The 24,921-nt window shown below is 39.5% G+C and overlaps 1 protein-coding gene across 1 annotated transcript; it reads right to left on the reverse strand.

Moving 5' to 3' along the window:
• Positions 1–2,289: 2,289 nt before the first annotated feature.
• On the reverse strand, positions 2,290–20,991 carry LOC127424753 (out at first protein homolog). The gene is made up of 4 exons (XM_051670192.1): positions 20,598–20,991; positions 13,043–13,177; positions 12,331–12,511; positions 2,290–5,711 (listed from the first exon to the last, which is right to left on the reverse strand). Exons 1-4 carry the CDS (start codon positions 20,808–20,810, stop codon positions 5,449–5,451), a joined length of 792 nt encoding a protein of 263 aa, XP_051526152.1. The 5' UTR covers positions 20,811–20,991; the 3' UTR covers positions 2,290–5,448.
• Positions 20,992–24,921: the final 3,930 nt, after the last annotated feature.

Genomic DNA, 24,921 nt, shown 5'->3' on the forward strand with positions numbered 1-24,921 from the left:
GGCATATCACGCCCAGGACGTGCCGCCCCTGGCAGGGCTATGAGCCTCCTGGGCCTTGACCAGTGGTGCCTCTCTAACAGACATTTGCAGAGCAGCGGGCTGGGCAACACCCAACACATTTGCGAGGTTCTACAATCTCCGGGTGGAACCGGTTTTGTCCCGTGTAGTGGCAGGCACAAGCAGGTAAGTCCGGGACAGCTGGCCAGGTGTATCGCTTGCGCATAGCGCCTTTCACCTCCCCTGAGCTGAAGATGTGCGCTGTTGACTCCCAGCAGTGTTCACAAACTGTGTTCCCTGGATGATTTCCTCCGAGCCCTGTGAACATCTTGTAATTGCAGTCTCTAGTCACGATCATTTTCCATCAGTCCTTCTTCTGTAGCCGCTTGTCCTATGTAGGGTCATGGGTATTGCTGGAGCCTTTCCCAGCTGTCTCAGGCCGAAGGCAGGGAAACACCATAGACAGGTGGCCAGTCCATCACAGGGCTAACACACACAGACAAACACATTCATACTCTCACTCTCAACTACAGGCAATTTAGAGTTTCAAATTCCCTTGACCTGCATGTATTTGGACTGTGGGGGAAACTGGAGCACCTGGAGGAAACCCACCTGAACACAGGGAGAACATGCAAGTTCCACATAGAAAAGCCCTGGGCGAGCCAGGACTCAAACCGGGGACCTTCTTCCTGCTGTGAATGCTATCCACTGCCACCATTCCGCCTTCACGACCATGATTTCAAGCTCAATTACACTTCCTAGAGCTTCACGCATGCGCAGAGCGCTAGATGGTGCTATAGGAAGTGCAATTGAGCTTGAAATCACCAAGGACACTGTTGTCAAGATGTACAGTGAAAATGGAGTTACATTTTGATCTGTTCTCACCCAAAACCAACTGGATGTCTTCAGAAGTCATGGATTAAACCACTGGAGTTGTATGGGTTACTTTTATGCTGCCTTTATGTGATTTTTGGAGCTTGAAAGTTCTGCTCACCATTCACTTGCATTGTATGGACCTACAGAGCTGAAATATTCTTCTGAAAGTTTATGTTTGTGTTCAGCAGAAGAAAGAAAGTCATACACATCTGGGATGGCATGAGGGTGAGTAAACCCATTTTTGGGTGAACTTTCCCACTTGGGTGAAGTAAAAATTGTTTATGTTAATTCCAAACTGCAAATATGTGTATATTAATCCTAATCAAATTAATACAATTATATGAATTACATAATCATTACTCATATGTGTTGTTCTGTTTTCCTGGTTTAAAATATACTGTTGTTTGTTACTTCTCTCTTAAAACTATGGCGTTTTAACACTGTGCCAACCAACCCCACAACCTGTGCCAAACATAACTTTGACCATAAATGAACAAAAGTCAATAAATACTTGGTGACATTAAATGCATTTTTTATTTTTTTTTTTGCCTAAGAACTTAAGCTTTCATTTGCACCTACTTGGGGTATCAATTGTTCCACCAGAGATATTCAACAAAGTATGAAAAAGTGTGCCAACCAACGCCGGTCTCCTCTACATTCATTTACTAATATAATGAAGGTGAAATTTCGAAAGGTGTTCTTGGGACAAAGGAATTTTTCATAAATGTCAGGTTTGGGCAAGTTGTCATATGTTTTGAATGTTAGAAATGTATACAATTGATAAATTACAATATTTGTTGGACAAAACAATGGCTTGAAATTTTGGGTACATTTTCCTTTTAAATTTTTGTTGTTTCACAAAAAATGTTTTGTGGTCCCCCTCGGCCGTTTTCACCCCGGGCACTGCACACCCTGCACTGCCTGTAGTTACACCACTGGAGAAATTCAGTGTGTGGTCAATTAATTGTATCTTTTTATGGGCAATAAAGGTAGAAATGTTCATAGCTTTTTGTAGCCAAAATTTTAAAGTACTGTTTGTGGCTTTCAAAAATAAACTTACCATGAGAAGTATTCACTGCGTTAAAAAGTGCAACTAGCCCCAGTCTCCTTTTAATAGAGCCGTTTGCAGGTGGCATACTGGATGTTATATATATATATATATATACATTTTTATCCTTGTTCCAAAATGAGTTTGAAGTCACATCATTCGGCATCATTACACTGAATTTACACTAGAGGGCAGTATTCAGTTTCTGTAAAGGAAAAAATGAAATGGACGTTCTAAAAGCATTAACCATAATTATTCATGACATAGTTTAAACATTTAAGGGTCAGATTTGGGTTACAATTGGTCAGATTATAAAATCCCAAAAATTATGCAAACACTGATAGGCACATGCTCATTTGTGGAAAATACTTTATTGCATAAATAACATATTTTGTAAGATACTGACAGTAAAATGCTTCAATTGCTTCATTAATGTTTGGCTGTGCCTGTTTTAAAACTTTATTAGTAATGCAGGGACACATGCCTGAGCATTTATGTCCATACCAAAGCTCAAATCAATGAGAATACAAAATAATACAGAAGTTGTACTGCATACAGAACCATATAATAATCCAATTACCTACCACAAATGTTATTAAGTTGTATCTTACCAAAAGAAAAATCCATTATTTTGAACGAAATTACAAAAAAATTATTATAATACTTTAGAAATAAATGATATCAGGATAGTGGCTGCTGTCAAGTAAACAGCAGAAAGAAAAGTTGTCAAAGCCTTTTAGAAAGACTGGAGTTTAAACACCAATAATGTATATCACAAAACAAAACAAAACAAAAGGCCATTCCATTCATAAGACAGTTGCAATTGAAATGTAAATCAGAACTGGTCAAGGCTATAGAGAGCAACTTAGCTGAGAGTAAGAAATTTGGCATCAATTGAATACATTTGCAATAAATAGACATCACATTATGTCCAGAGACGCTGTCTTAGCTGCCACATAAACCTTTTGTTAAAGTTTTACATTCTCAGCCTCACGAGGAGGGAGCAAAAATGTGAATCCCAAGTCTGAATAGACTTTAAAAGCTTGCATGATAGCCTATTATTATAATATTGTAAATTGTAAACAAAGATATTTTGCTCAGGTTTTTGTTGAAAATTTTGTTGATTACTACACGGCTAAACTCATTTGACAATGCAAAATCACAACAATAAACGGTTTGCGTTAAAGTGAAGGCAATAAGGTTAAACTTTAAGGTAAAAAAGTAAAAAGGCGTAAAAAGTGAATTAACGGCTTTAACGTTCAAAAAGGATAACTAGAGGAGACACATTCAGACATCAGTAAACATTTCTCACAACTGAATTTGAATATTTTTCAAATTACTCTCTTTTCTACGAATTATTTCCTCAACATAAGGGATTATATGGAAAGCAAAAATTTTAACATTCAAATATTTTGATATGTAAAAATTCAGCATAAAGTAAAACCTACAAAATAGCTGCCTTAAGGCAGAACTAATCCTACGACTTAAGCATAATAACACCATTTCCTGCCCTGAGGTACAATTGTAGTGATGTACAAAACTGAAAAGATAAACGGCTTGACAACACATGACAAAATATCCTTTCTTTCTTTCCCATGAAATGCTTTAGGAAAGACAATAACTTGACAATGTAGTCAAGCATAGTAACCAGTCAACTATGTTACACTTGTAAGACACTAGGTTAGGGACAATTCCCTGTTAAGACAAAGTCTATACAAAAAAAGTCAAGATAATCTCATTATCAAAATTGTTCCTCAAAGTAACAAATGATTTAGGATGAAATTTTCATCAGTCTATATATCACGTTTTTTTAACCTCCTGAGACCTGAGTGTGTGAGCATTTTCCATTTCCCTTTTTGATCTGTAACTAGTAGCAACTAATAAAAGAGCAAAATAATAATAATAATAATACAAAAATAATCTAGAGCAAATAGTTTTCCTAAAAATTGATGTCCACATACGTGGACAACGGGACTAAATTGTGAAATTTAAATAATACCAAGTGATAGAAAGTCAGATTTTTAAAATCAAATTGTTTATGTTTGCAGGAGTGTTGATTATTCATGTTTTTGAGACGTTACAGACATTACATCAGAAATTTGCATAATTCATTCTGATTTAAAGGCCAGCATCATCCAATCACTGCCAACCATGTTCAATTAAAATTATACATTGTAAATTCCGAATCTATGTACTGATTATCATTGTCCCATGTCTGCCAGACATGTTGACTGGTCCAAACATCATCTGCAGCCTGAAACTGAACTTTTGTTTGGAAGTTTGGATTAAATCAGGAAAATCAGACCTTTCCTATCTGAATATGTTTCACAGCTCCTGGTCCAAGCTCTGGTCATTTCAAGACTGGACTACTGTAATGCTTTGTTGGCTGGCCTTCCAGCTAACACAGTTAAAGGAATAGTTCACCCCTCTATCACTGCACTTAATGTCCAAAAAAAAAAAAGAAAAAAAAAAAAAATCCTTGTCTGTCTTTCTTCTGTGCAAGTATCTTTACTATTCCAGCCACTGTGAGAACTTGGTCTTATACTGCAGATGTTGTTAAACTTTGTATGACAAATTGCTTGCTATGTGTCTCATTTGTAAGTCGCTTTGGATAAAAGCGTCAGCTAAATGACTAAATGTCAAATGTAAAAATGCACTTTGAGAGCTATAGGATGCTCCCTTGCTCCCTATTTATTTAATGACTTAACCTCCAGTGTGCTGTCTGCACCGGTCTCAGAACAGTTCGAAATGCAACTTATTTTCATCCTACCTCCATATAAAGCCTCTGAAAGCAACATTTTTCAGCTTTTGGATAAACCCATTGATTATCAGTGTGAAAATGTACAGTGAATATATAGGAATGCATTTACTAATATTAATGAATAGAATCGTATTGTACAGTGATAACACAATAAAATATAACAAAATTAAAATGAAAGCGAAATGACCCACAGATGTGTTAATGTTGAAAGTTATTCAAAAATAACTGACATGTTTTTTTCAACTTTTAAGGAAATAATGTCCCAAAATCCACGAATGTGGACATCATGTCTAAAATGAATGCATTTTTTAAAGCTGCATATCAAATGAAACTAGAGATGCTACTCTTTACACCCAAACAGGTTTCAATGAAAGTTAAAGAGGTTTCTTACCAGAGGCACTTTTTTGGCTTTGCCCCCGTAGAAGTGCTCCATGGAAATCGACCCCATGTTGTTGTGTCACGTGACTCGGTGTGCCAGAAGTTTAACCCTTTAATGACAGTCTAGAGTGTTGTGAACAATATTAAGTCAGTTTAAATGAATTTAAATTATGCATTGTGTATTGCGAAGCCAAAATAAAATGTCCAGGAATGTGGACGCTGGGCTGCATGAGGTAAAAAAAAAAAACTTTGCAAACTGTGATTAAGCACATTTTCAGTACCACCAACAATATGGAGACACTCTATCTTTGTTTTAGTAACTTGTAAAAATATTGCCACAGAAAAACAACATTTTGAGAAAGGTGATTTTTCTTTCTCACAAGTGCTTTTAAGTGTCATAATCCCAAAGGCACAGCTGTTTATGGGGTGTGTAGAAGTCAAATCGGTAACTTTTGCTGCAGCTCTTGATGCCACACTTGTACGGGCTGGACCCCTGACCCCGACAGTACTTCAGCTGACAGGGGAACCACTCCAGATTGAACCTGTAACTGCACGCGCAGGGCTGCCATGGGTCTGCTGGGGAACTGCAGCTCTGCAAGCCAGTCACATCCACACTCTGGGGAAGAACCTCGAATATTGAGCCCTCGACCCCTGTAAAGATAAAATTAGTCAGTGCAAAGGCAAAGTATGCAGTTGTAGTCAGAAGCAGGCAAATAGTTAAACCATGTCCTAACCATGCACGATGCCAAGTACTTTTCTGCCCATAAGGTTACCACACCTTTTAATCATGAATTTCCATGACTATAGAGCGCAACAGTCTGGTTCTGGAAGTAAAAATCCCATTCATTTATCCCACAGACGAATAGATTTTCAATGATAACTTATAAATCTTTAAAGACAGACCTACCGTAAACTACGAGGTTGTTCACAGATGGTATATGCTTCCGTTGAAGCCATCCATCTGCGTTATTTCGACTTCATTGTTTAAAGATCATGTTTGATAGTGAAATTCATGGTAAACAACTACATTACCCATGGTACAGTAGAGAAAGATCCACCAATCAGAGAACTGCGGCCACGGAAACCCGTTAAATGTTCCTTGGAATGACAGCGCGCTCCAATGACGCACTGTGAATAACGTAATCAAGTTGGTCTCCCTTCACCTTTAAACTACTTGTATATTTGTACATATGAGAATATTTTGCAATAAACGTAAAATATATAATTTCAATACTTATAATCAACAACCTAAAATCAATAGTTTTATATATTTCCATCATTTTTTATTCAATGACATAATTCGCAATGCTTCATGGGATTGTAGTGCGTGCCCTCGTGAAAGACGTTAAGTACACAGTCTTGAACCTTTGTCTTTATGTCCAATTTTCAAATATTTTTTGCCTCAAAACAAAGTTCGTGATGTTGTGATTCTCCTCTGAGCTGGTTGGGTTGGTTCATGGCTTACGACTCTTTTATTAAGGATTTTATAAAAAGTCTATGGAAGTAATGAATGGAGAAAAAGTTGGCGGTCACTGTTGAGCTCTATTCCAGTCATTTTGGATTAGTGATTAAAGGGATAGTTCACCCAAAATTAAAAATTCTCTCATCATTTACTCACCGTCATGCCATACTAGATGTGTATGACTTTCTTTCTTCTGCAGAACTCAAACAAATTTTTAGAAGAATATATCAGCTCTGTAGGTCCATACTATACAAGTGAACAGTGGCCAGAACTTTGAAGCTCCAAAAGCACACAAAGGCAGCATAACATTAATCCATACGACATAAATCCATGTCTTCTGACGTGATATGATAGGTGTGAGTGAGAAACAGATCAATATTTAAGTCCTTTTTTTTACTATAAATTTAAACTTTCACATTCTTCTTTTTTTGTTTTTGGGGATTTGCATGCGTATCTCCAACTAATGGGCAGGAAGTACCACTTCAGAAGACATTGATTAAACCACTGGTGTCATATAAATTACATTATAGATTTTTGTGCTTTTTTGAGCTTCAAAGTTTTGGACCATGTTGACTTGCATTGTATGGACCTACAGAGCTGAAATATTCTTCTTAAAATCTTTGTTTGTGTTCTGCAGAAGAAAGAAAATCATTCATATCTAGGATGGCATGAGGGTGAGTAAATGATGAGAGAATTTTCATTTTTGGGTGAACTATCCCTTTTAAGAGCATAATGCCTTAAGCACAGCCCTATGCGATACTTCATTTGTGCAAAGTCATTGGGCATGACCATAAAGTTTTGGAATTTTCGTACAAGCATGTGCGAAGTCTAGGCGCAAGTGGGTTGGTGAAATTGCACGCACAATACGCTAATGGACTGGGTAGAGTGCAATTTAATTCGGAGGTTTTTCTCTAGTTATTGCACCGTTTGCTTCCTATTATATAGTCTATTCCCTATCAAGAAATGTCACTATAAATAAAAACAGCCTATTCATAAGGATTTGGTAGTGTCAAGTGTTTCCCCTAGGATTTTTTTCAGCAGCGGTGCTGTTGTGCACGTGTCCACAAGCCCGCAACGCCGGACCCGTATTAACGCATGTTGGTCAAAGAATAGATTAAAAAAGGGGAGTCAAACTCAATTTCAACCTTGGCCACATCAGGGTTTATTTGTGCCCTCAAAGGGCCCTTTGAAAATGTGGCACCAGCACCTGCTTTTGTAGCACCTGTGCAAATAATTTTACATGTTATGTGCACTGAAATACACATCTGACAGTACAGCATTGATTTTGAGGTTGGGATGCAGATGCAAATTATGATATTAACAACAGTAACATACTGATTAAACTACAGCCATATCTTAGAATTTCTGAATGCAAACAAAACAACTTACATTTTCCTACAATCAGAGAACATTACAAGAGTACAGATTTTACACAGATGGAAAACTGATAGCTTGGTCCATAAGTATGTAAATGCTCCATAGTTCTAACATAGTTTCCATAGTTTTAACAATGATATTTGCAATAGTTCATGGTCACCATAGGTAAAACCATGCACGGCTCCCCACAACCATGGTTAGTAACTATGGTTCCTCTTCTGTCACTCACTCGACATTGTGTCGATGTAGTGACACTAGGGGTCGCACTTGGGAGCCCCAAACACCTCTGATCTTTGAGAAAAGGCCAGTGGGAATTGGTGAGTGGAATTTGCATGCCACTCCCCCAGACATACGGGTATAAAAGGAGCTAGCATGCAAACACTCATTCAGATTTTTTCTTCGGAGCCGAGCGGTTGTGTTTAGCGAGATTACTCTGCCGATCCATTCACCTCTATCCAGTGAAAGCTGTTGGATTTACGGCGCATTACAGCGGTTTCTCCCCCTCTTGCACCGGCGTTGTGCAGAGAACGCCCCTGGGCGCTTCAGCAGCTAAAGGAGTATATTGTTTCCTCATAAAGAGTATATTACTTTCCTCATAAAGAGTATATTACTTACAAAAGCGTCTTTTTCAAGATGCCCTTTCATTTGTGTATTATTCCTGGTTGCGGTCGCTATCTCTCCGCTTCTGATGGCCACGACCTCTGTCTCACGTGTTTGAGTGCTTCCCACACGGAGACACCTTTTGTGTCCTCATTGCGAGAACATGACCATGGCAATGTTGCGGTCGGGCTTTCCTTCGTCAGAGGGAAAGCCATCCCGTGGCTCCCCGCCTTGGTCCTTCTACCTGCGGGTATGAGACAGAGACGGTTAGCACTGGGGGCGATTTGTGGACCTCAATGGGAGCTTCTCCGCCGGGAAACCCCCCACAGACCTCCCATTCCCCAGCACGCTCATGTGCCCCAGTCGGGTTCTGGGATGAGACCTCAGGCTCGTCTCAGGGCGAGTTCGTGATCTCATTCGGAGCTCGCGAAGAGGATGAGTTATTGATAGCAGCATCGGAGGACTCGGCTGGGCTCCCACCCTCGGGTGCGGTAGCCCAGTCGCAGGCTGATGCAGAACTGGCGGCCATGATTGCCCGGACGGCTGCGAGTATCGGGCTGGAGTGGAATCCTCCACTCCCCCCTGAACCCTCGCGGCTCGACGATTGGTTACTGGGCCCAGAGCACCACTCACGGCCGCGCTCTGCCCCGGTACCTTTCTTCACGGGTGCATGATGAGCTCACGCAATCATGGTGGGCACCTTTTACTGCCCGGACCCAGTCCGCGGGCTCCTCCGCTCTCACTACCCTCGACAGTGGGGCGGCCAAGGGATATTCGGTGATTCCCCAGGTGGATCAGGCCATTGCGGTGCACTTGTTCCCGCAGAGCGCCGCCACCTGGCGGAAACGTCCGAAGCTCCGGTCCAGGGCCTGTAGGCTCATGTCTTCACTGGCAGCTGAGGCCTACGGTGCTGCTGGACAGGCCGCCTCTGCCCTGCATGCCATGGCTCTCCTGCAGGTGCACCAAGCCAAGGCACTCAAAGAACTGCACGAGGGTAATCCTGACCTGGGATTGATGCAGGAGCTGTGCTCGGTGACCAATCTCGCCCTCTGGGCGACAGAGGTCACGGCGCGGTCTCTCGAGCAGGCAATGTCCACCCTGGTGGTCCAGGAGTGCCACCTTTGGCTCAAACTGGTCGAGTCAAGGGAGGCTGACAAGGTGCGTTTTCTTGACGCCCCCATCTCCCAGGTTGGCCTATTCGGAAACACTGTTGGAGACTTTGCCCGGCAGTTTTCGACGGTAAGGAAGCAGACGGAGGCCATCCAACATATCCTACCCCGGCGCGGCTCAAGATCCCACACCTTCGTCTGCTTGTCACCAAGGGCGTCCCCCTGTGGTGACAACACCAGCTCTGCCACAGCCTGTCCCAGCAGGCCGGCCCCGGCGTGGAGACGCCTGCAGGAAGCAGACCCCACCAGTCTCACGGCCAGCCGCCAAGAACCCAAGAAAGGCTTTGAAGCGCCCCTGAGATGGGCAGCCCAGGAAGTTGGAGACCTGCTACACAGGAGCTGGTAAGAGCACCAATCCTTCCCCCGGTGGAGGGCCGGGCAGAGAATCCTTTTTTACCTTTTATTTTGCCGCATGCCCAAAGGGCTGCGGTACCCACATTTTCAAGAAAAGAGCAGTTTCCTACTTCCTGGGTCACACAGTCGGTGTCCACAGCCGTCGTTATCATGACCGCCGGGAACCGTCTCTTTTTGTAGGTACGGCGCCTCGGAGGCGGGCCTTCCGCCCCCGTGCGCCCAGCCGTGGCACAATCCCACCCTCAACACGACGGTCACGACAGGTCGCGAGGACGATTCCCCTCCTCCCCCATGCCAGACCGCTCCTACGGTGGGTATAAGGAGCCAGGTAAGTGCTTCGATGTACCTAGATTCAGCACGGCCACGAGTGGCACCTCAGGGTCCCCCGTCATGAGGCCCCACCCGCCGGTATGTCCGACGCGATTGTCCCCTTGGTCCCCCTCACTCGGAGCTTGGGAGCATGGCTCATGCTCCCCAACCCATTGCGGTGGCTGATCAGGACTGGAGAGTGGAGACTCCATCCCCAGGTGGTCCAGCTGATTTGGAGTCGATTTGGTCAAGCACAGGTGGACCTGTTCGCTTCCCGGGAATCCTCCCACTGCTTGCTCTGGTATGCCCTGACCGAGGCTCCCCTCAGCACAGACGCGCTGGCACACAGCTGACCCCCGTGGCTATGCAAGTATGCATTCCCCCAGTGAGCCTATTTGCTAAGACACTGTGCAAGGTCAGGGAGGACAAGGAGCAGGTCATCCTAGTAGCACCTTACTGGCCCACCCAGACTTGGTTCTCGGACCTCACGCTCCTCACAACAGCCCCCCCCCCCCCCCGGCGAATTCCCCTGAGGAAGGACCTTCTTTCTCAGGGACAGGGCACCATCTGGCACCCGCGACCAGACCTTTGGATCCTCCATGTCTGGCCCTTGGATGGGACGTGGAAGACCTAAGTGGCTTACCACCTGCAGTGGTAGACACGATCACTCAGGCCAGGGCTCCCTCTACGAGGCACCTGTATGCCATGAAGTGGCGTCTATTCGCTAAGTGGTGTTCTTCCCAACGCGAAGACCCCCAGAGATGCGCAGTCGGATCAGTGCTTTCCTTCCTGCAGGAGAGGCTGGAGGGGCGGCTGTCCTACTCCACCTTGAAGGTGTATGTAGCCGCTATATCAGCACATCACGATGCAGTAGATGGTAAGTATTTAGGGAAGCACAACTTGATCGTCAGGTTCCTGAGAGGTGCTAGGAGGTTAAACCCCCCAGATTGCGTCTAATCCCCTCGTGGGAACTCTCCACGGTCCTTCGGGGCCTAATCCTGAGATCCCGACTGGGCTATGTGCCCAAGGTTCCCACAACCCCATTTAGGGATCAACCTGCAAGTGCTGCCCCAGGAGGAGGCAGACCCAGCTGATGGAGGGAACGAGACGTTGTGTCCTTCCTGCCACAACACTGAACTACCCGCTGAAATGGCCGGGACCTTGTCTTGGCTCCTCAGCACAAAACCTGAATGAGTGGTTGCAAGCCAGCTCCTTTTATAACCGTATGTCCGGGGGAGTGGCATGCAAATTCCACTCGCCAATTCCCATTGGCCTTTTCTCAAAGATCAGAGGTGTTTGGAGCTCCCAAGGGCGACCCCTAGTGTCACTACATCGACACAACGTCTCGTTCCCTCCATCAGGGAACGGAGGTTACGACAGTAACTGAGACGTTTCTACATTAAGAACTATGACATTTTTGTAATGAAAAAACAGCAGTCTAAATACATTTAGAAACTTTTTCTGCCACAACTACCATAGTACAGTACAGTTAGTGTTATTGCAGTAAATCCATAGTAAAGTTCTGTAAGTGTTGTGATTTGAGAATGGAAAAGCCTTCTAATTTATGTTTTCTCCTGTTTTCTTTGTCAGTGCCATTTAAAATGTGGGGGCTGTTTGTTTTAAACTAGTTTCATCACCGAGACATAAGAGTTTTGCAACAGACAATTCTGTACCGCATTCAAAGTGTTACGCGATCCCCGTCGCGCATCTCACTGGTTCACAAGCGCAACAGACACTGAGCGATTGTGCCGGTGTGCGTACATTCATAGAAAACAATTGTTTCGAATTTATGAACGCGCAATGTCATACACCCACAGATAACGCACACACTCCCAGACACGGCCACTTGTGCTTTGCGCTGGCATGAAAATTGCGCTTAGAATTAGTGCTCTCACGAAAACTGGATAAGACTTTGCATGCTGAGCTTTGCCTAGCCGAGTCCAAAATGTCAATCAAGTTTTTTTTTATGTCCATGATTACTATGTATTTATATACTGACCTCTGTCCACCCAGTGTTTGACATCTTGCTGCCGTGTGTATATGAGGTCTCGTGCGTCCCTGCACACATTCGGTATGTGCGTACTGAGGTGCCAGGAAAGACTCATGTTGATCACTGCGTTTATACTGAGCTGTTCCACTCCACAACTGTCATCTGCACTCCGCACCACATGAGGGTTTTTCTGTTGGATTCACACAATAATCACGGGAAATAGATTTGTACTTCGATATAAACACAAAAAAATGTAGAATAGAGACAATAGACTATCAGTGGTTCTTGAATACTCATTGTCCTGCTGACAAGACCAGCAAAGACAGTCACTGACATACTTATGTTGCATTTTGCACACTGATTCTAATGGTATCGACACAGACAGTATCTATGGCCTGCTGACGATTACCAAAAAATAATGTCAAAAAATCCTTAATTAATAAAAACAAACAAAAATCATGTTTACAGCAATGCACTTACTTACAAGGAAAGTCTGTGTACGGTGGGACTATTAGGCAGATGAACATCTGGTTAATTTCTGCGAGTGGATTTTTCTCTATGTAAATAGTTTCTAGTTTCCTTGCGTGTACAAAATACAGCTTTACATGGCAATGAGAGGTCAAGTTAGGGTATAACTTTTCACAGACAGTTTGTGAGCAATTTTATTATGCATCTCATGTTAACATGTACTGTGGCTGTGCTTTTGAAACAAAGTGAATACCTGTCTGAGTCTGGCCATGGCTTCAGTGGGGATGAGCTCTCCATGATCCAACCAGGAGATGAAGCAGAGGGCCTGGTACTGTGTCTGGCCCCTCTCCGGCTCCCCAAGCACCAGTGCGCGAAATATCTTCACATGCTGTTTGAAACAAAACCAAATAAAATGTGCGCTTAGATACACAGGCATAAGACAAACATGCATTACAACAATGTTTTTATGCTATCATTATTAAATTTCACTAGAGTGGGGTGGATGTTTTGCCTTATCCTAAACATCTAAACATTTCTCAGGAAATACAAATTTTGCATAGCTGTTTAACCAAACTTTAGAAGAACAGACTTACAGGCACAGAATATACAGTAGTGCAAAAAAAATAAAATAAAAAACAAACAAAAAAAAACATTTTCCATTAAAAGATAGTAAGATATCAAGATAAAATTAGCTAAGAAGAAAAATTGCAAAAATGCAAAAAATAATCCTTGTTTTCCAGAAAAAATATCTATACACCCTTAAACAATATGCATTTAGCAAAGAAGCAAAATTGCAACAATAACAAAAAAAGAAGTCATATTGCGATTATTTTGAAAAATATTGCGATTTGAACTGGCCTATGATAAACAAAAAACTAGTAAGTAATTAATTAAACAAATAAATAAATAATACAGTGAAACAAAGTGAGAATAAAGAAAAACCCCACTGTTCTCTTCATGTTCACATTGTACCTGTCCACTGTACCTGTATTTTTTTTAAACCCAGTCAACTTTATTATTGTAATACAAATTTATTGTGATATTATAGTATTATATTTATTATAATTATTATTATACAATAGCTATATATTTCTGAATAAAATCTTAACTTGCACGGGACATTGCTATGCGTTCCAGTTAAACCAAACTGTTCTAAACCGTCAAGCTTTTATTTTGACGGATAACTGCATCAAGAGTTTCTGTGTGTAGCTGAATTCACAACAGCTGTATAACGTACTCCTCATTTTAACATCTCTTCCCCTGTTCACAAATACCCTGTGCCATGGGGTGTATTATCTGTATATTAACTTGTAGCGGACAAATTTATTTGGAATTGCGCAAATTTGAGCAAATTACGCTTTTAATATAACGCACTCAGCACACATAAGCAAACTGAACCGATCTTACAGCACATCTGTTAATCTGAGCACGAGATGGAGAAGTGGAGCTCTGAAAATACTGTAAAAATGCACTCACAAAATAAAGACAAGATAGAGCAAAACTTGAAGCATGCAGCGTGAGCAGACTATTTATTTATTTAATTAAATCACAGCCCTTTTTGGTTTATTAATCGCAAAAGGTCACTTCATGATTTAGATTTTATTTCGATTAATTCTGCAGCCCTACTTCAGATATATTTAGCTAAGAAGCAAAATTGCAACAAAAATAAATAAATAAATAAAGTTTACCTCTAAAAATATATACACAAGGAAATATACTCCAAGATACATTTAGCTATGATTAAAAAAAAAAAATCCTTGTTTTCCACAAAATATATCTACAATGTACATTTAGCATAGTAAAATTGCATAAGATCTCAGGACTCATTTTCATATAATGTATCTTGGATATTAATGTATTTTGTCTTGTTCCACTGGCAGCTTTTCTTTTTTCCTTTTTTTTTTTTTTTATTAATTCTTTTTTTTTTTTTACTTGTTTTAAGCTACAGCCTCATGAAATGTATTATTTTATTTCTTATTTTCAAAAAACATTTTTTTGCACTTATTTTTTTTTTTTTTTTTGAAGTTGCATTAACAGCAGAAAAATGTGGAATTATAATAAATGTGAACAAATGAGCTGTCTGACAGGAGGAGGCATCCCAATCCAAACCTATTAAACAAATCACTAACAATGAAAGGGAAACAGAGTCCCTCTTAATACTATAAACAGACCAGACCTCTAGAGCACATGAAACTCAAGCTTAACCTCTTACCATGACCCAGAGCATCCGCTGATCTTTTCCCTGACCCACCAACTAACCCACCCACAGCAAAGCAGGCCACTGCTCCCATATAGACATAACCAAGAATACAGCCTCTCTTTCACTGCAACAATACTGCTTTTATTCACCCCCATTCCAGTAACTGCACTTATGGCATTCAAACTGAATATGGCCACTGTGTATAAGCTGCTGGCACGACAGCTATAACTAATATAACAGGCTCATTTCCTCCACGAACTGGGAGGACAAACTCTGGTGGCTGTTGTTTGAAAGGACTGGAAGACTCTGTTAAACAGAGAGACATTAAATCACAGAAAAGATGACATTCCATCACTAAAAGCCAATGGCTTATTGTGAGTACAGAGGAATGTGTGTGTGGTGGACAAGTATGCTGTGAGATCATCAAAATGATACTTTATGCAGGAGTGGGAAGTCCCATGGAGAATGTCTTCCATGACAACAGGGGGCCTGATGGACAAGATTAGTTAAAGCTGTTGCTTTCACACATCTTGAGTGTGTGCTTTCATGTGTTTCAACATGTCCAGGTAATTAAGGTAATCTTAAAGTACAGGCATACATAAAAATAAAGACCACTTAATTAAACAATATAGACCAATATTTAACATCAACATGATTACAATGGAAATCGACATGGTGCTACCGAATGTTCCAGTATACTGAAATCGACCCCATTCTGGTGAATTACTAACAAGCGTCATCAGACATTTCTCCATCAATTAAAATGTGCTAACCTTTTCCTGTGGTGCTACTGATAGTGCGTTGCGTAAGCAGCCTTTGAGACGCGGGTTCTGGTCCCATGGAAACCAGGAAGTAATTGCATTCTTAGAATCAATGGTGAGCTTGATTCAGAGGTTGCATTTGTCCTCAGAGATTACATTTTTACTCCACTGATGCTTAGGTTTAGGATTGGGGTTAAGGAATACAGTTTACAAAATATCAGCGCTGTCGATATAACACGTTAATTTAGTGTGAAAAATAATGTGTTTAAAAAATTTAGGCAATTAACCGTTCCCCAGAACCCATAGGTAAATTCCGTAATAAGGAATGTTCCTTCTATTGGAGCAATTTAAGCTTAAAGTACCACCTTGATGTTTTTTGCAATTTTGCAAAAACTCCAGCTGTACAGGCAACATGCCTCATCAAATCAATGATAGCAACAAGCAACTCAGCTTTCCATAGATGACGAGCTCTTGCTCTCCCTAGCTGGACAGAACACAACACGCAATCAGAGTCGTAAAAACAAAGTGCTTATTACTAGAAAATCTAGTATCAAATCTAGGAATATGTGACACAAACAAAGTAATACGCTCCAAAAGCGTCTGTCTGAGCACATAGTGTAGATGGAATTCAGTCAACAATAGGGTTGATATGAGATGAAAATAAAATAAGGCAGATGCTATTTACACCACGGTGCAGATAGTGGCAGATACTATTTGCACTCCTAATGAAATACTAACATACAGTATAGGGGCATCACTGCAGCATGTTTATTGTGTTTATTTAGAGTCCCACAGACACCCTACACCATCCCCTACCTAAACCTAACCCTGACCTTCCCATACAAAAATTAACCATAGTTTTACTACAATAACCATAGTATTACCATGGTATTTTGTAGTAAAATCATAGTAACCACAAAATTAAACACGGTTACTATATTAACACCATATTACTGTAGTAACACCAAGGTCAGTTTCATTAAAACTATGGCTTCCACCTGAAAAATGGACCATGGTTTCTACAATATTACTATACTAAAACCATGGTTAATTTTACCCAGATCAAATCACTCAATTATCCAACCTTAGATGTGACCAAATCAGTGTGAGAATACCAATATTTATATTAATTTTAATGTAGTATTCTAAGTAGTATTAAAGGAAATATTAATTGCTGACACAGGAAAAAGGATGGGAGAAAGTAAGACAAAAGGCGGAATCGAACCCGGGTCGTCTGCATGAAAAAAAAACACATCCACACCATCAATACAGACCATGCCACGGAAGCGACACTAGTGGTGCAGTTTGTATTCAATTTCAGTGTTTCTATCAGACTATTGGAGTGCAAATAGCTGCACTGTGTGGCATGTGCTATTTACACCTAGTACAAAGTCACTCCAATAAAATAATCAATATTTGAAATTTAAAGCCATTTTTTGTATTGTTTAAATGCTTTACTTGTCTGCTACCACAATATGATGTAATGTATTTTAATTATCTGCATTATAATATTTATTACATATTATAGTTAGAATTATTAAAAAATCAATAAATATTGATATGCAATTAATTGGCACATCGTGTAATTAGTTTGATTAAAAATTTTAATCGATTGACAGCCAAAATTCAAACGGGAATGCATATTTTTGTATACAACTTGCTTTTGATGGCATTCTGTGGATATTTTACCTGAAAACTGGTCAACAACCATTCCAGCAAATGTCATTAAGCACAGACTGTTTTCAGCAACAGAACTTTTAACCTCCTGCTGCTGTTGTAGCCCATCTGCCTCAAGGTTTGACATGTTGTGCATTCTGAGATGCTATTCTGCTCACTACAATTGTACAGAGTGGTTATCTGAGTTACCGTAGCCTTTCTGTCAGTTCGAACCAATCTGCCCATTCTCCGTTGACCTCTCTCATCAACAAAGCTTTTCCATCCACAGAACTGCCGCTCACTGGATGTTTTTTATTTTTGGCACCATTCTGCGTAAACTCTAGAGACTGTTGTGTATGAAAATCCCAGGAGACCAGCAGTTACAGAAATACTCAAACCAGCCCGTCTGGCACCAACAATCATGCCATGATCTAAATCACTGAGATCACATTTTTTCCCCATTCTGATGGTTGATGTGAACATTAACCCTTATTTGCATGATTTTATGCATTGCACTGCTGCCACATGATTGGCTGATTAGATAATTGCATGAAAAAGTAGGTGTACAGGTGTTCCTAATAAAGTGGTCGGTGAGTGTATTTGGAAAGGAAATTCATAAAATATAGTTGTGCAAGTAGCCTGCCTAACAAAACTGGCTAGACTTGCTAGACTGCTGTACAGCCAGTTGCATTTGTTCAGTAAATACTTTAATTCTATAAACCTTATCACAGATCCAACACACACCAAGCTTTTGAACTGAGAGATGATGGAGGAACAAGATAAGCTGTGACTCAGTGGATGAGCCAAAACGAAACTAAAAAGTTAGCTAAGTTTGCTAAAACATTCATAATACACTGCCTGAATATCATTATTAGCAATGGATCCTCTACTGCCAGGAATATTTGGGCACACTGAGGCCAAATCAACTTACACAGCACTGACTCATTATAGTGGAGTCTTGCATTACACTTCAGGAAAAACTGCAAAAGGTTTAATTAAATTATAATGTCTATGATGTTTCCTATTATGTGCCTCTTTGGCTGCTTTGAATACTGCCTAATGTTTCCTTAACGAACCACAGCATTTTGATACTTTTACAGCTATTTCCTCATGAATGGATTTTTGGCTGCATGGCTGTCTGGCAAATGACAGCTTGATTTCACCCAAATTTCCATGGATGAAGAGAATCAAATTGAATAATAGGACTAGAGACATAAATAAAGACATAATGCTGTGCTTCAGGTTGCTTGGGGCTAAGAATAACCATTGCCACAGACTTTAAAATGTTACCAATAATTCACGATAATGTCACCCCATTCACATGTTGGATTCAAAATGTGTCATTCATAAAAAGCAAATTACGCAAAGGTTGCTTAAAGATGACAGAACTGATCACACTCTGTAAAGATAAAAAATAACATTTTTAGTATTTCTATATACCGATCTTATCACTATACCATCACTATACCATGTAAAGCGCCATGGTACTTTTTTGTAAGGGTACTTTCATACAGTAAAAGTCTAAGAATACCATGGAACATGTCCAAAAACATTTTAGTATCATGATACTTTTTTGTTGACAAATGCACAATAGTAAAAAAAAAAAAAAAAAGGGTAATCTACTGTACATTGTAAATTACCCAAGAGGGAAAAAATGTGGATATCACACCCTTACAAAAAGTACTGTGGTGGTACCATAATACAGTAGTGGTATAAACTGGTAATACCATGGCACTTTGACATATACAGTACCATGGTATATCATGATAATGATATGCATGTACCATAGTATTTATATGGTACTCCAAGGTACTTCAAATAATTGAAGAAGAAAAAAAAAAGTGGTAGACTAACTTTTTGGTAGTTTTTCCTTGTTTTTTTTAAAAAAAAAAATTTTTTTTAATAAAATATAAGACAGATACATATATGTTGCCAGGGTAACAAAAAGGAAACTTAAATTTACACTTTATGAGGGCAAAAAAGATGAATATAAAAATACAGTTTTCGTTGCTTTAGGATTAACAGAGCTTTGGATAGTTTCCATATACATGTCTAGATCAACTTTGAATAAAGAAAAGAGAGGTTTAGAGCTAGTCAATTTTTGTTTATGTATGTGAAATTTAGCTAGTAGGAAGCATAAATTAATTATGTAATATTTTCCTGTATTCTCTTTTGAGTATTCAAACAATCCAAAGAAAACATCTTTAAAACGGAAAGAAAAGTCACTTACAAAATGAAGTTGGATAAACAGTAAAAAATCTGACCAAAAGTTCTGTGTGTGGGTACATAGCCAAAACAAGTGAATAAAAGTTTCTTCATAAGAGTGACAGAAAGAACAATTTATATCAATATCGGACTTAATTCACCTAAGAAAGGCTTTAGTTGGGTAAACTTTATGAATCAATTTAAATGTTATTTCCTTTATTGGTAAGCAGATACTTATGAGGCAAGGACCATACTTTTTCCCAAGGAATACTTTCTACAATATTATTCCAATATGGTAATATGTAAGGAATTGTTACTATCTCTCTCTGGAAGAGAGCTCTGATTTTACAATTATTTTTTTGTTGCTCTACAGAAAAGCATATTCTTCCAATCATAGTGTCAGTTAAGTTAAAAGAAAAGTGGTTTATTTTTGTAGAGAATATCTTTATTGTTCCATAAGTAATACCTGTGTGGGGAAAAGTTGTGTTTATATATTAGAGACCAAGCCAATAGCATCTGCTTATGAAAGTTAGAAAGTTTGATAGGGATCTTTGCAACAATATAATTACAAAATGGGAGAAAATCCAGCCCACCAACTTTAGAAAAAATATAATTTGGGATAATATTCCAAAGTGAAGAGGGATTATTAAGGAAATTCCTAAAACAGTTCATTTTAAAAGTGTTGTTTAAGGTAGTAAAATCCAAATAATCCAGACCCCCCTGTTTTATTGGATTCATTAGTACTGATTTTTAATAAAGTGGGTTTTATTTTTCCAAACATAGTTTTCCATGGTGCATGCACAATTTTCAAAAGGTACTCCATTTTATATGCACTCTTAAAAGAGACAAATCTGATTGGCCACAGTGTTTTCTTACCACAGCAATGCAATTATATTGGGATGTTGTGACAGATTGCAGCGCTGCATCGAGGCTTTCAAAGTGGATGCCTTTATAGTACAGTTTAATTATGTTGCATTTCTACTCACACGTTTAAAATCAGCCAGGAATGTGATGAGAGTCCCGTCTCCCTGCTTGAACTCCAGTGTTATGATGTCCTTTTCACTATCCGCTTTTAGAACCTCCTCCGTTATTTGACCATCACTGAGACGAAGAAGAACCCTCAACTCTGAGCAAACACTTAACGATGATGACAGCAGCGCAAACAACACAAACGCCGGTAAAGTCGCTCGCGCGTACATTACAAAAGTCTCATTTAACACAACAGTGGGACATATCGTATCAGTGGTAATTCGGGAAACTCTGGCTAATTATACACGAATAGTTTCCTTTTTCCAAAGCCTACAATATGAGCAGATTTTTTTGTTCTTTTTTTTTTCTGTTCGTAAAACTACAAATGAACTCTTAAACCTCCTCGGTTGCCCGTCACTTCCTCAGAACTTGAGTGATTTGTCTTCGAGCGCCTCGGGTTCCAGCCCCGCACTGGGGGCCACTTCTTAAAGACACAGTCTCAGCTTTCAAGCCTTTCTTCAAGCCTATTCATTTAAAACCTCTTACTGGGATGACAATAGCCGAGGAGTCTCTGGGATCAAGATAGTTTCCAATGTATAGTGAGAGCTCATGTATGTCCGAGTATTGCTCTGTGGCTGCCAGACACAAATTCAAATGATTAGATTAGATTAGATTCCTCATATACTCAAAATTAACCCAAAACACCAATACAAAACATTTTTAAAAGTGAGGGGGAGCCTCAAGTCAGATTTGCTTAGCAGCAGGGTGCCAGAACCGGGAGGGGCCGTGACACCCCCACCACCACCACCACTTGTAGCCCGCATCTTCTGAATTGTTGACAAAGAACGGCATTTAAAATTATTGGGGCAAACATGATGACACAAAACTCCACAAGATGTTGGTTAGTGGTGAAAAATAACATTGGGCTAGTTCCCCTCTGGCTAAATAGCATGTATATAATGCCAATATTAGTTATTTATGTGTAGTACAAGTCAAGATTTAAAATTAGTAAACTATATTTGGTTGATGAAGGCTGCAATTAATTTATTATCTATGTATTCCATTTTAAGAGTTTAGTCCATCTTTTGACCAAGGTGATGCAGGCAGAGTTCAGTAAGGTACACTGCAGTTCGACTATAAGCTTGTGACAGATTAATTTCCGATGGAGTCCATTTTACGTAAATCCAAGTTTCAGGCAATGTCCAGTAAAGTATCCCATGTCTGACAGTTGGTGCTGGCATCAGTTCATCCTCTGTGAAGTCCATCGTAGTAGACTACAGTGATATCTGGCCGGCACAGGATCTAGTTAGTCGTCATCACTCAGCAACACGTAGTAGTGGGAGTTGGACATCAGGCAGGATCAGAGCTGGATCTGGCAGGCTCTGGTAACCTCAGGATATGTATCCTGAGGTTAAGACAGAAAAACAAATAGCATAATATCAGCATAGATGCCATTCACTTTAAAACAGGATTATAGAATATGAGAAGTGTTTCTGGTTCAGGCAGACCTGACTAATGCAGCATAACTATGAGTTGATGGATAAATTAGGTGTATGCCTGGCTGAAAAGATGAGTTTTTAGTCTAAACTTAAACTGAGAGTCCTGAACTCTCTTCAGAAGACTATTTCATAGTTTAGGATCCAAAAAGGAAAATTATCAACCTTCTTTTGTGGATTTTGATATACTAGGTATTATTAACAGGCCAGAAGTTTGCGATATTAGGGAACGTGATGGAATATATCATGATAGAAGGTCACATAAGTACTGTGGAGCTAGACCATTCAAAGCTTTGTAAGTAGTTAGAAGTATTTTAAAATGAATACGAAATTTAACAGGTAGCCAATGTAGCGACACTAAGATTGGGCTGATATGATCATATTTCTTGGTTCTAGTCAGCACTCTAGCTGCTGCATTTTGAAGTTTATTTATGGAACCAGCAGGACATCCTCCCAGTAATGCATTACAATAATCTAGTCTTGAGGTCATGAATGCATGAATTAGTTTTTCAGCATTAGAAACAGAGAGCATGGGTCATAACTTAGCAATATTTTTGAGGTGGAAGAATGCTGTTCTACAAACATTGGAAATGTGGTTTTCAAAGGACAGATTGCTATCAAAGTTCTTTGCTGTAGAAAATGACGTGACAGTACATCCATCAAGAGTCAAATTATATTTTAGCGGCTTATTTTTAGAGGTTTTTGGTCTAATAATTAGTACCTCTGTTTTGTCAGAATTGAGTAGAAGGAAATTTCTAGCCATCCAATGTTGATATCATTGATACACTCTGCTAACTTGGAGAATTGTGAAATTTCGTCGGGTTTCGAGGAAATATAAAGTTGGGTATCGTCAGCATAACAGTGAAAACTAATTCCACGGTTCCTGATAATGTCTCCCAGGGGAAGCATATACAAGTCATTTGTAACTCTGATAAGTGCAGTCTCTGTACTATGATGGAGCCTAAATCCTGACTGAAATTCTTCATATATAATTTATTAATTTTTTTGTAAAAATGAACATAGTTGGGAGGACACTACCTTTTCTAGAATTTTCAACATAAATGGAAGATTTGAGATTGGTCTATAATTAGCCAGCTCTCCAGGATCAAGCTGTGGTTTCTTGATAAACAGTTTAATAACTGTTACCTTAATTTTCTTGGGACATGGCCTAAGGATAATGAGGAGCTAATAACATTAAGAAGAGGTTCTGAGATTACAGGAAACACCTCTTTTAATAGCTTGGTCGGTGTTGAATCTAGCATACTTGTTGTTGAATTTGATGTTTTGATAAGTTTGTTTAGCTCTTCCTGACAGCGAAGTAGGGGAATAATATGAGAAACTGTCTTCTGAGGAGCTATTGCAGATGGTTGCATAATTCCAATTTTGTTTCTGATGATTTCAATTTTATCCGTAAAAAAATTCTTAAAATCATTACTAATTTGCTGCGATGGAATATTTGGTTCAGCTGAAGCTTTATTCCTAACTAATTTGTCCACAGTGCTGAATAAACACCTAGGATTATTGTGGTTATTTTCTATCAGTTTGCTAAAATATGCAGACATGGCAGCATATTTTAGAGCCTTTTTGTTGCTAGAGACACTATCACTCCATGCACCATGAAAGACCTCTAATTTTTTACTCTTCCAGCTGTGCTCTATTTTCTGAGCTGCTCTCTTGAGAACATGAGTGTGATCATTGTACCATGGTGCGGGATTTTTTTTCTTTAATTTTCTTTAATTGAAGGGGGGTGACACTATCAAGAGTGCTAGAGAAGACTGTATCTATATTTTCTGTGATTACATCAAGTTCTTCAAAAATATTTGGTTAACTGTGTTTTTGAGACAAATCTGGAAGGTTATTAGTGAAGCTGTCTTTAGTGGTCGAAAGAATAGTTCTACCAGATCGATAACGCGGCGTAGATTGAGTGACCTTTGCTAAGTGCAGCATACAAGAGACGAGGTAATGATCTGAGATGTCATTGCTCTGCGACAGAATTGCTACTATATTATCAACATCAATTCCATGTGACAAAATTAAATCTAGCATATGATTATGATGATGAGTAGATCCTGTCACATTTTGTCTGACCCCAACAGAGTTGAGAATATCGATAAATGCAAATCCCAATGTGTCATTTTCTTTATCTATGTGAATGTTGAAGTCACCAACAATTAAAGCTCTATCCACAGTAGATACTAGATCTGACAGAAAATCAGCAAATTCTCTAAGGAAATCAGAATATGGCCATGTTGGTCTATATACTGTAGCAAGAACAAAAGACGACAGAGATTTTTTATTTATATCTGACGGTCACATTAAGCATTATCAGTTCAAAAGAATTGAACTTATATCCTGACCTCTGAGTAACACCAAAACTTTGGTAATCCAAAAATTTGAAGCTCAAAAAAGTACATAATAGGAGCACAAAATACTCCAGTGGTTAAATCTATATCTTCAGAAGCAACATGATAGGTGTGGGTAAGAAACAGATCAATATTTAAGTCCTTTTTTTACTATAAATTCTCCTCCTTGCCCAGTAGGTGGTGATATGCACAACGAATGCAAATCACCAAAAAACAAAAGAAGAAGAACTCTTAGAAGAGAAGAGCGCTTGGGAGGGCTGTATGAAAGTTTAGATTTATAGTAAAAAGGAATTAAATATTGATCTGTTTCTCACCCACAGAAGAAGCAGTCATATACATCTGGGATGGCATGAGTAAATGATGAGAGAATTTTAATTTTTGGGTGAAATATTCCTTTAAGGGAGCAATCGTTAATTTTTCCTCATTAAAAATTTGGTGAATAAATAGTAGAAAATAGGTGTACATTTTTGTATACACATGAG

This window comes from Myxocyprinus asiaticus, chromosome 3 (assembly GCF_019703515.2).
Source record: "Myxocyprinus asiaticus isolate MX2 ecotype Aquarium Trade chromosome 3, UBuf_Myxa_2, whole genome shotgun sequence".
Classification (NCBI taxonomy): domain Eukaryota; kingdom Metazoa; phylum Chordata; class Actinopteri; order Cypriniformes; family Catostomidae; genus Myxocyprinus; species Myxocyprinus asiaticus.

Bases quoted from the DNA above. Each gene is read 5' to 3' on its own strand.
- LOC127424753 (XM_051670192.1), bottom strand. From the start codon at position 20,810: ATGTACGCGCGAGCGACTTTACCGGCGTTTGTGTTGTTTGCGCTGCTG. The intron at 12,512-13,042 runs GTATTCACTTTG...TGAATCCAACAG, and splicing joins CCATGGCCAGACTCAGACAG to AAAAACCCTCATGTGGTGCG. The intron at 5,712-12,330 runs GTCAGTATATAA...TTATCTTTACAG, and splicing joins CAAACACTGGGTGGACAGAG to GGGTCGAGGGCTCAATATTC.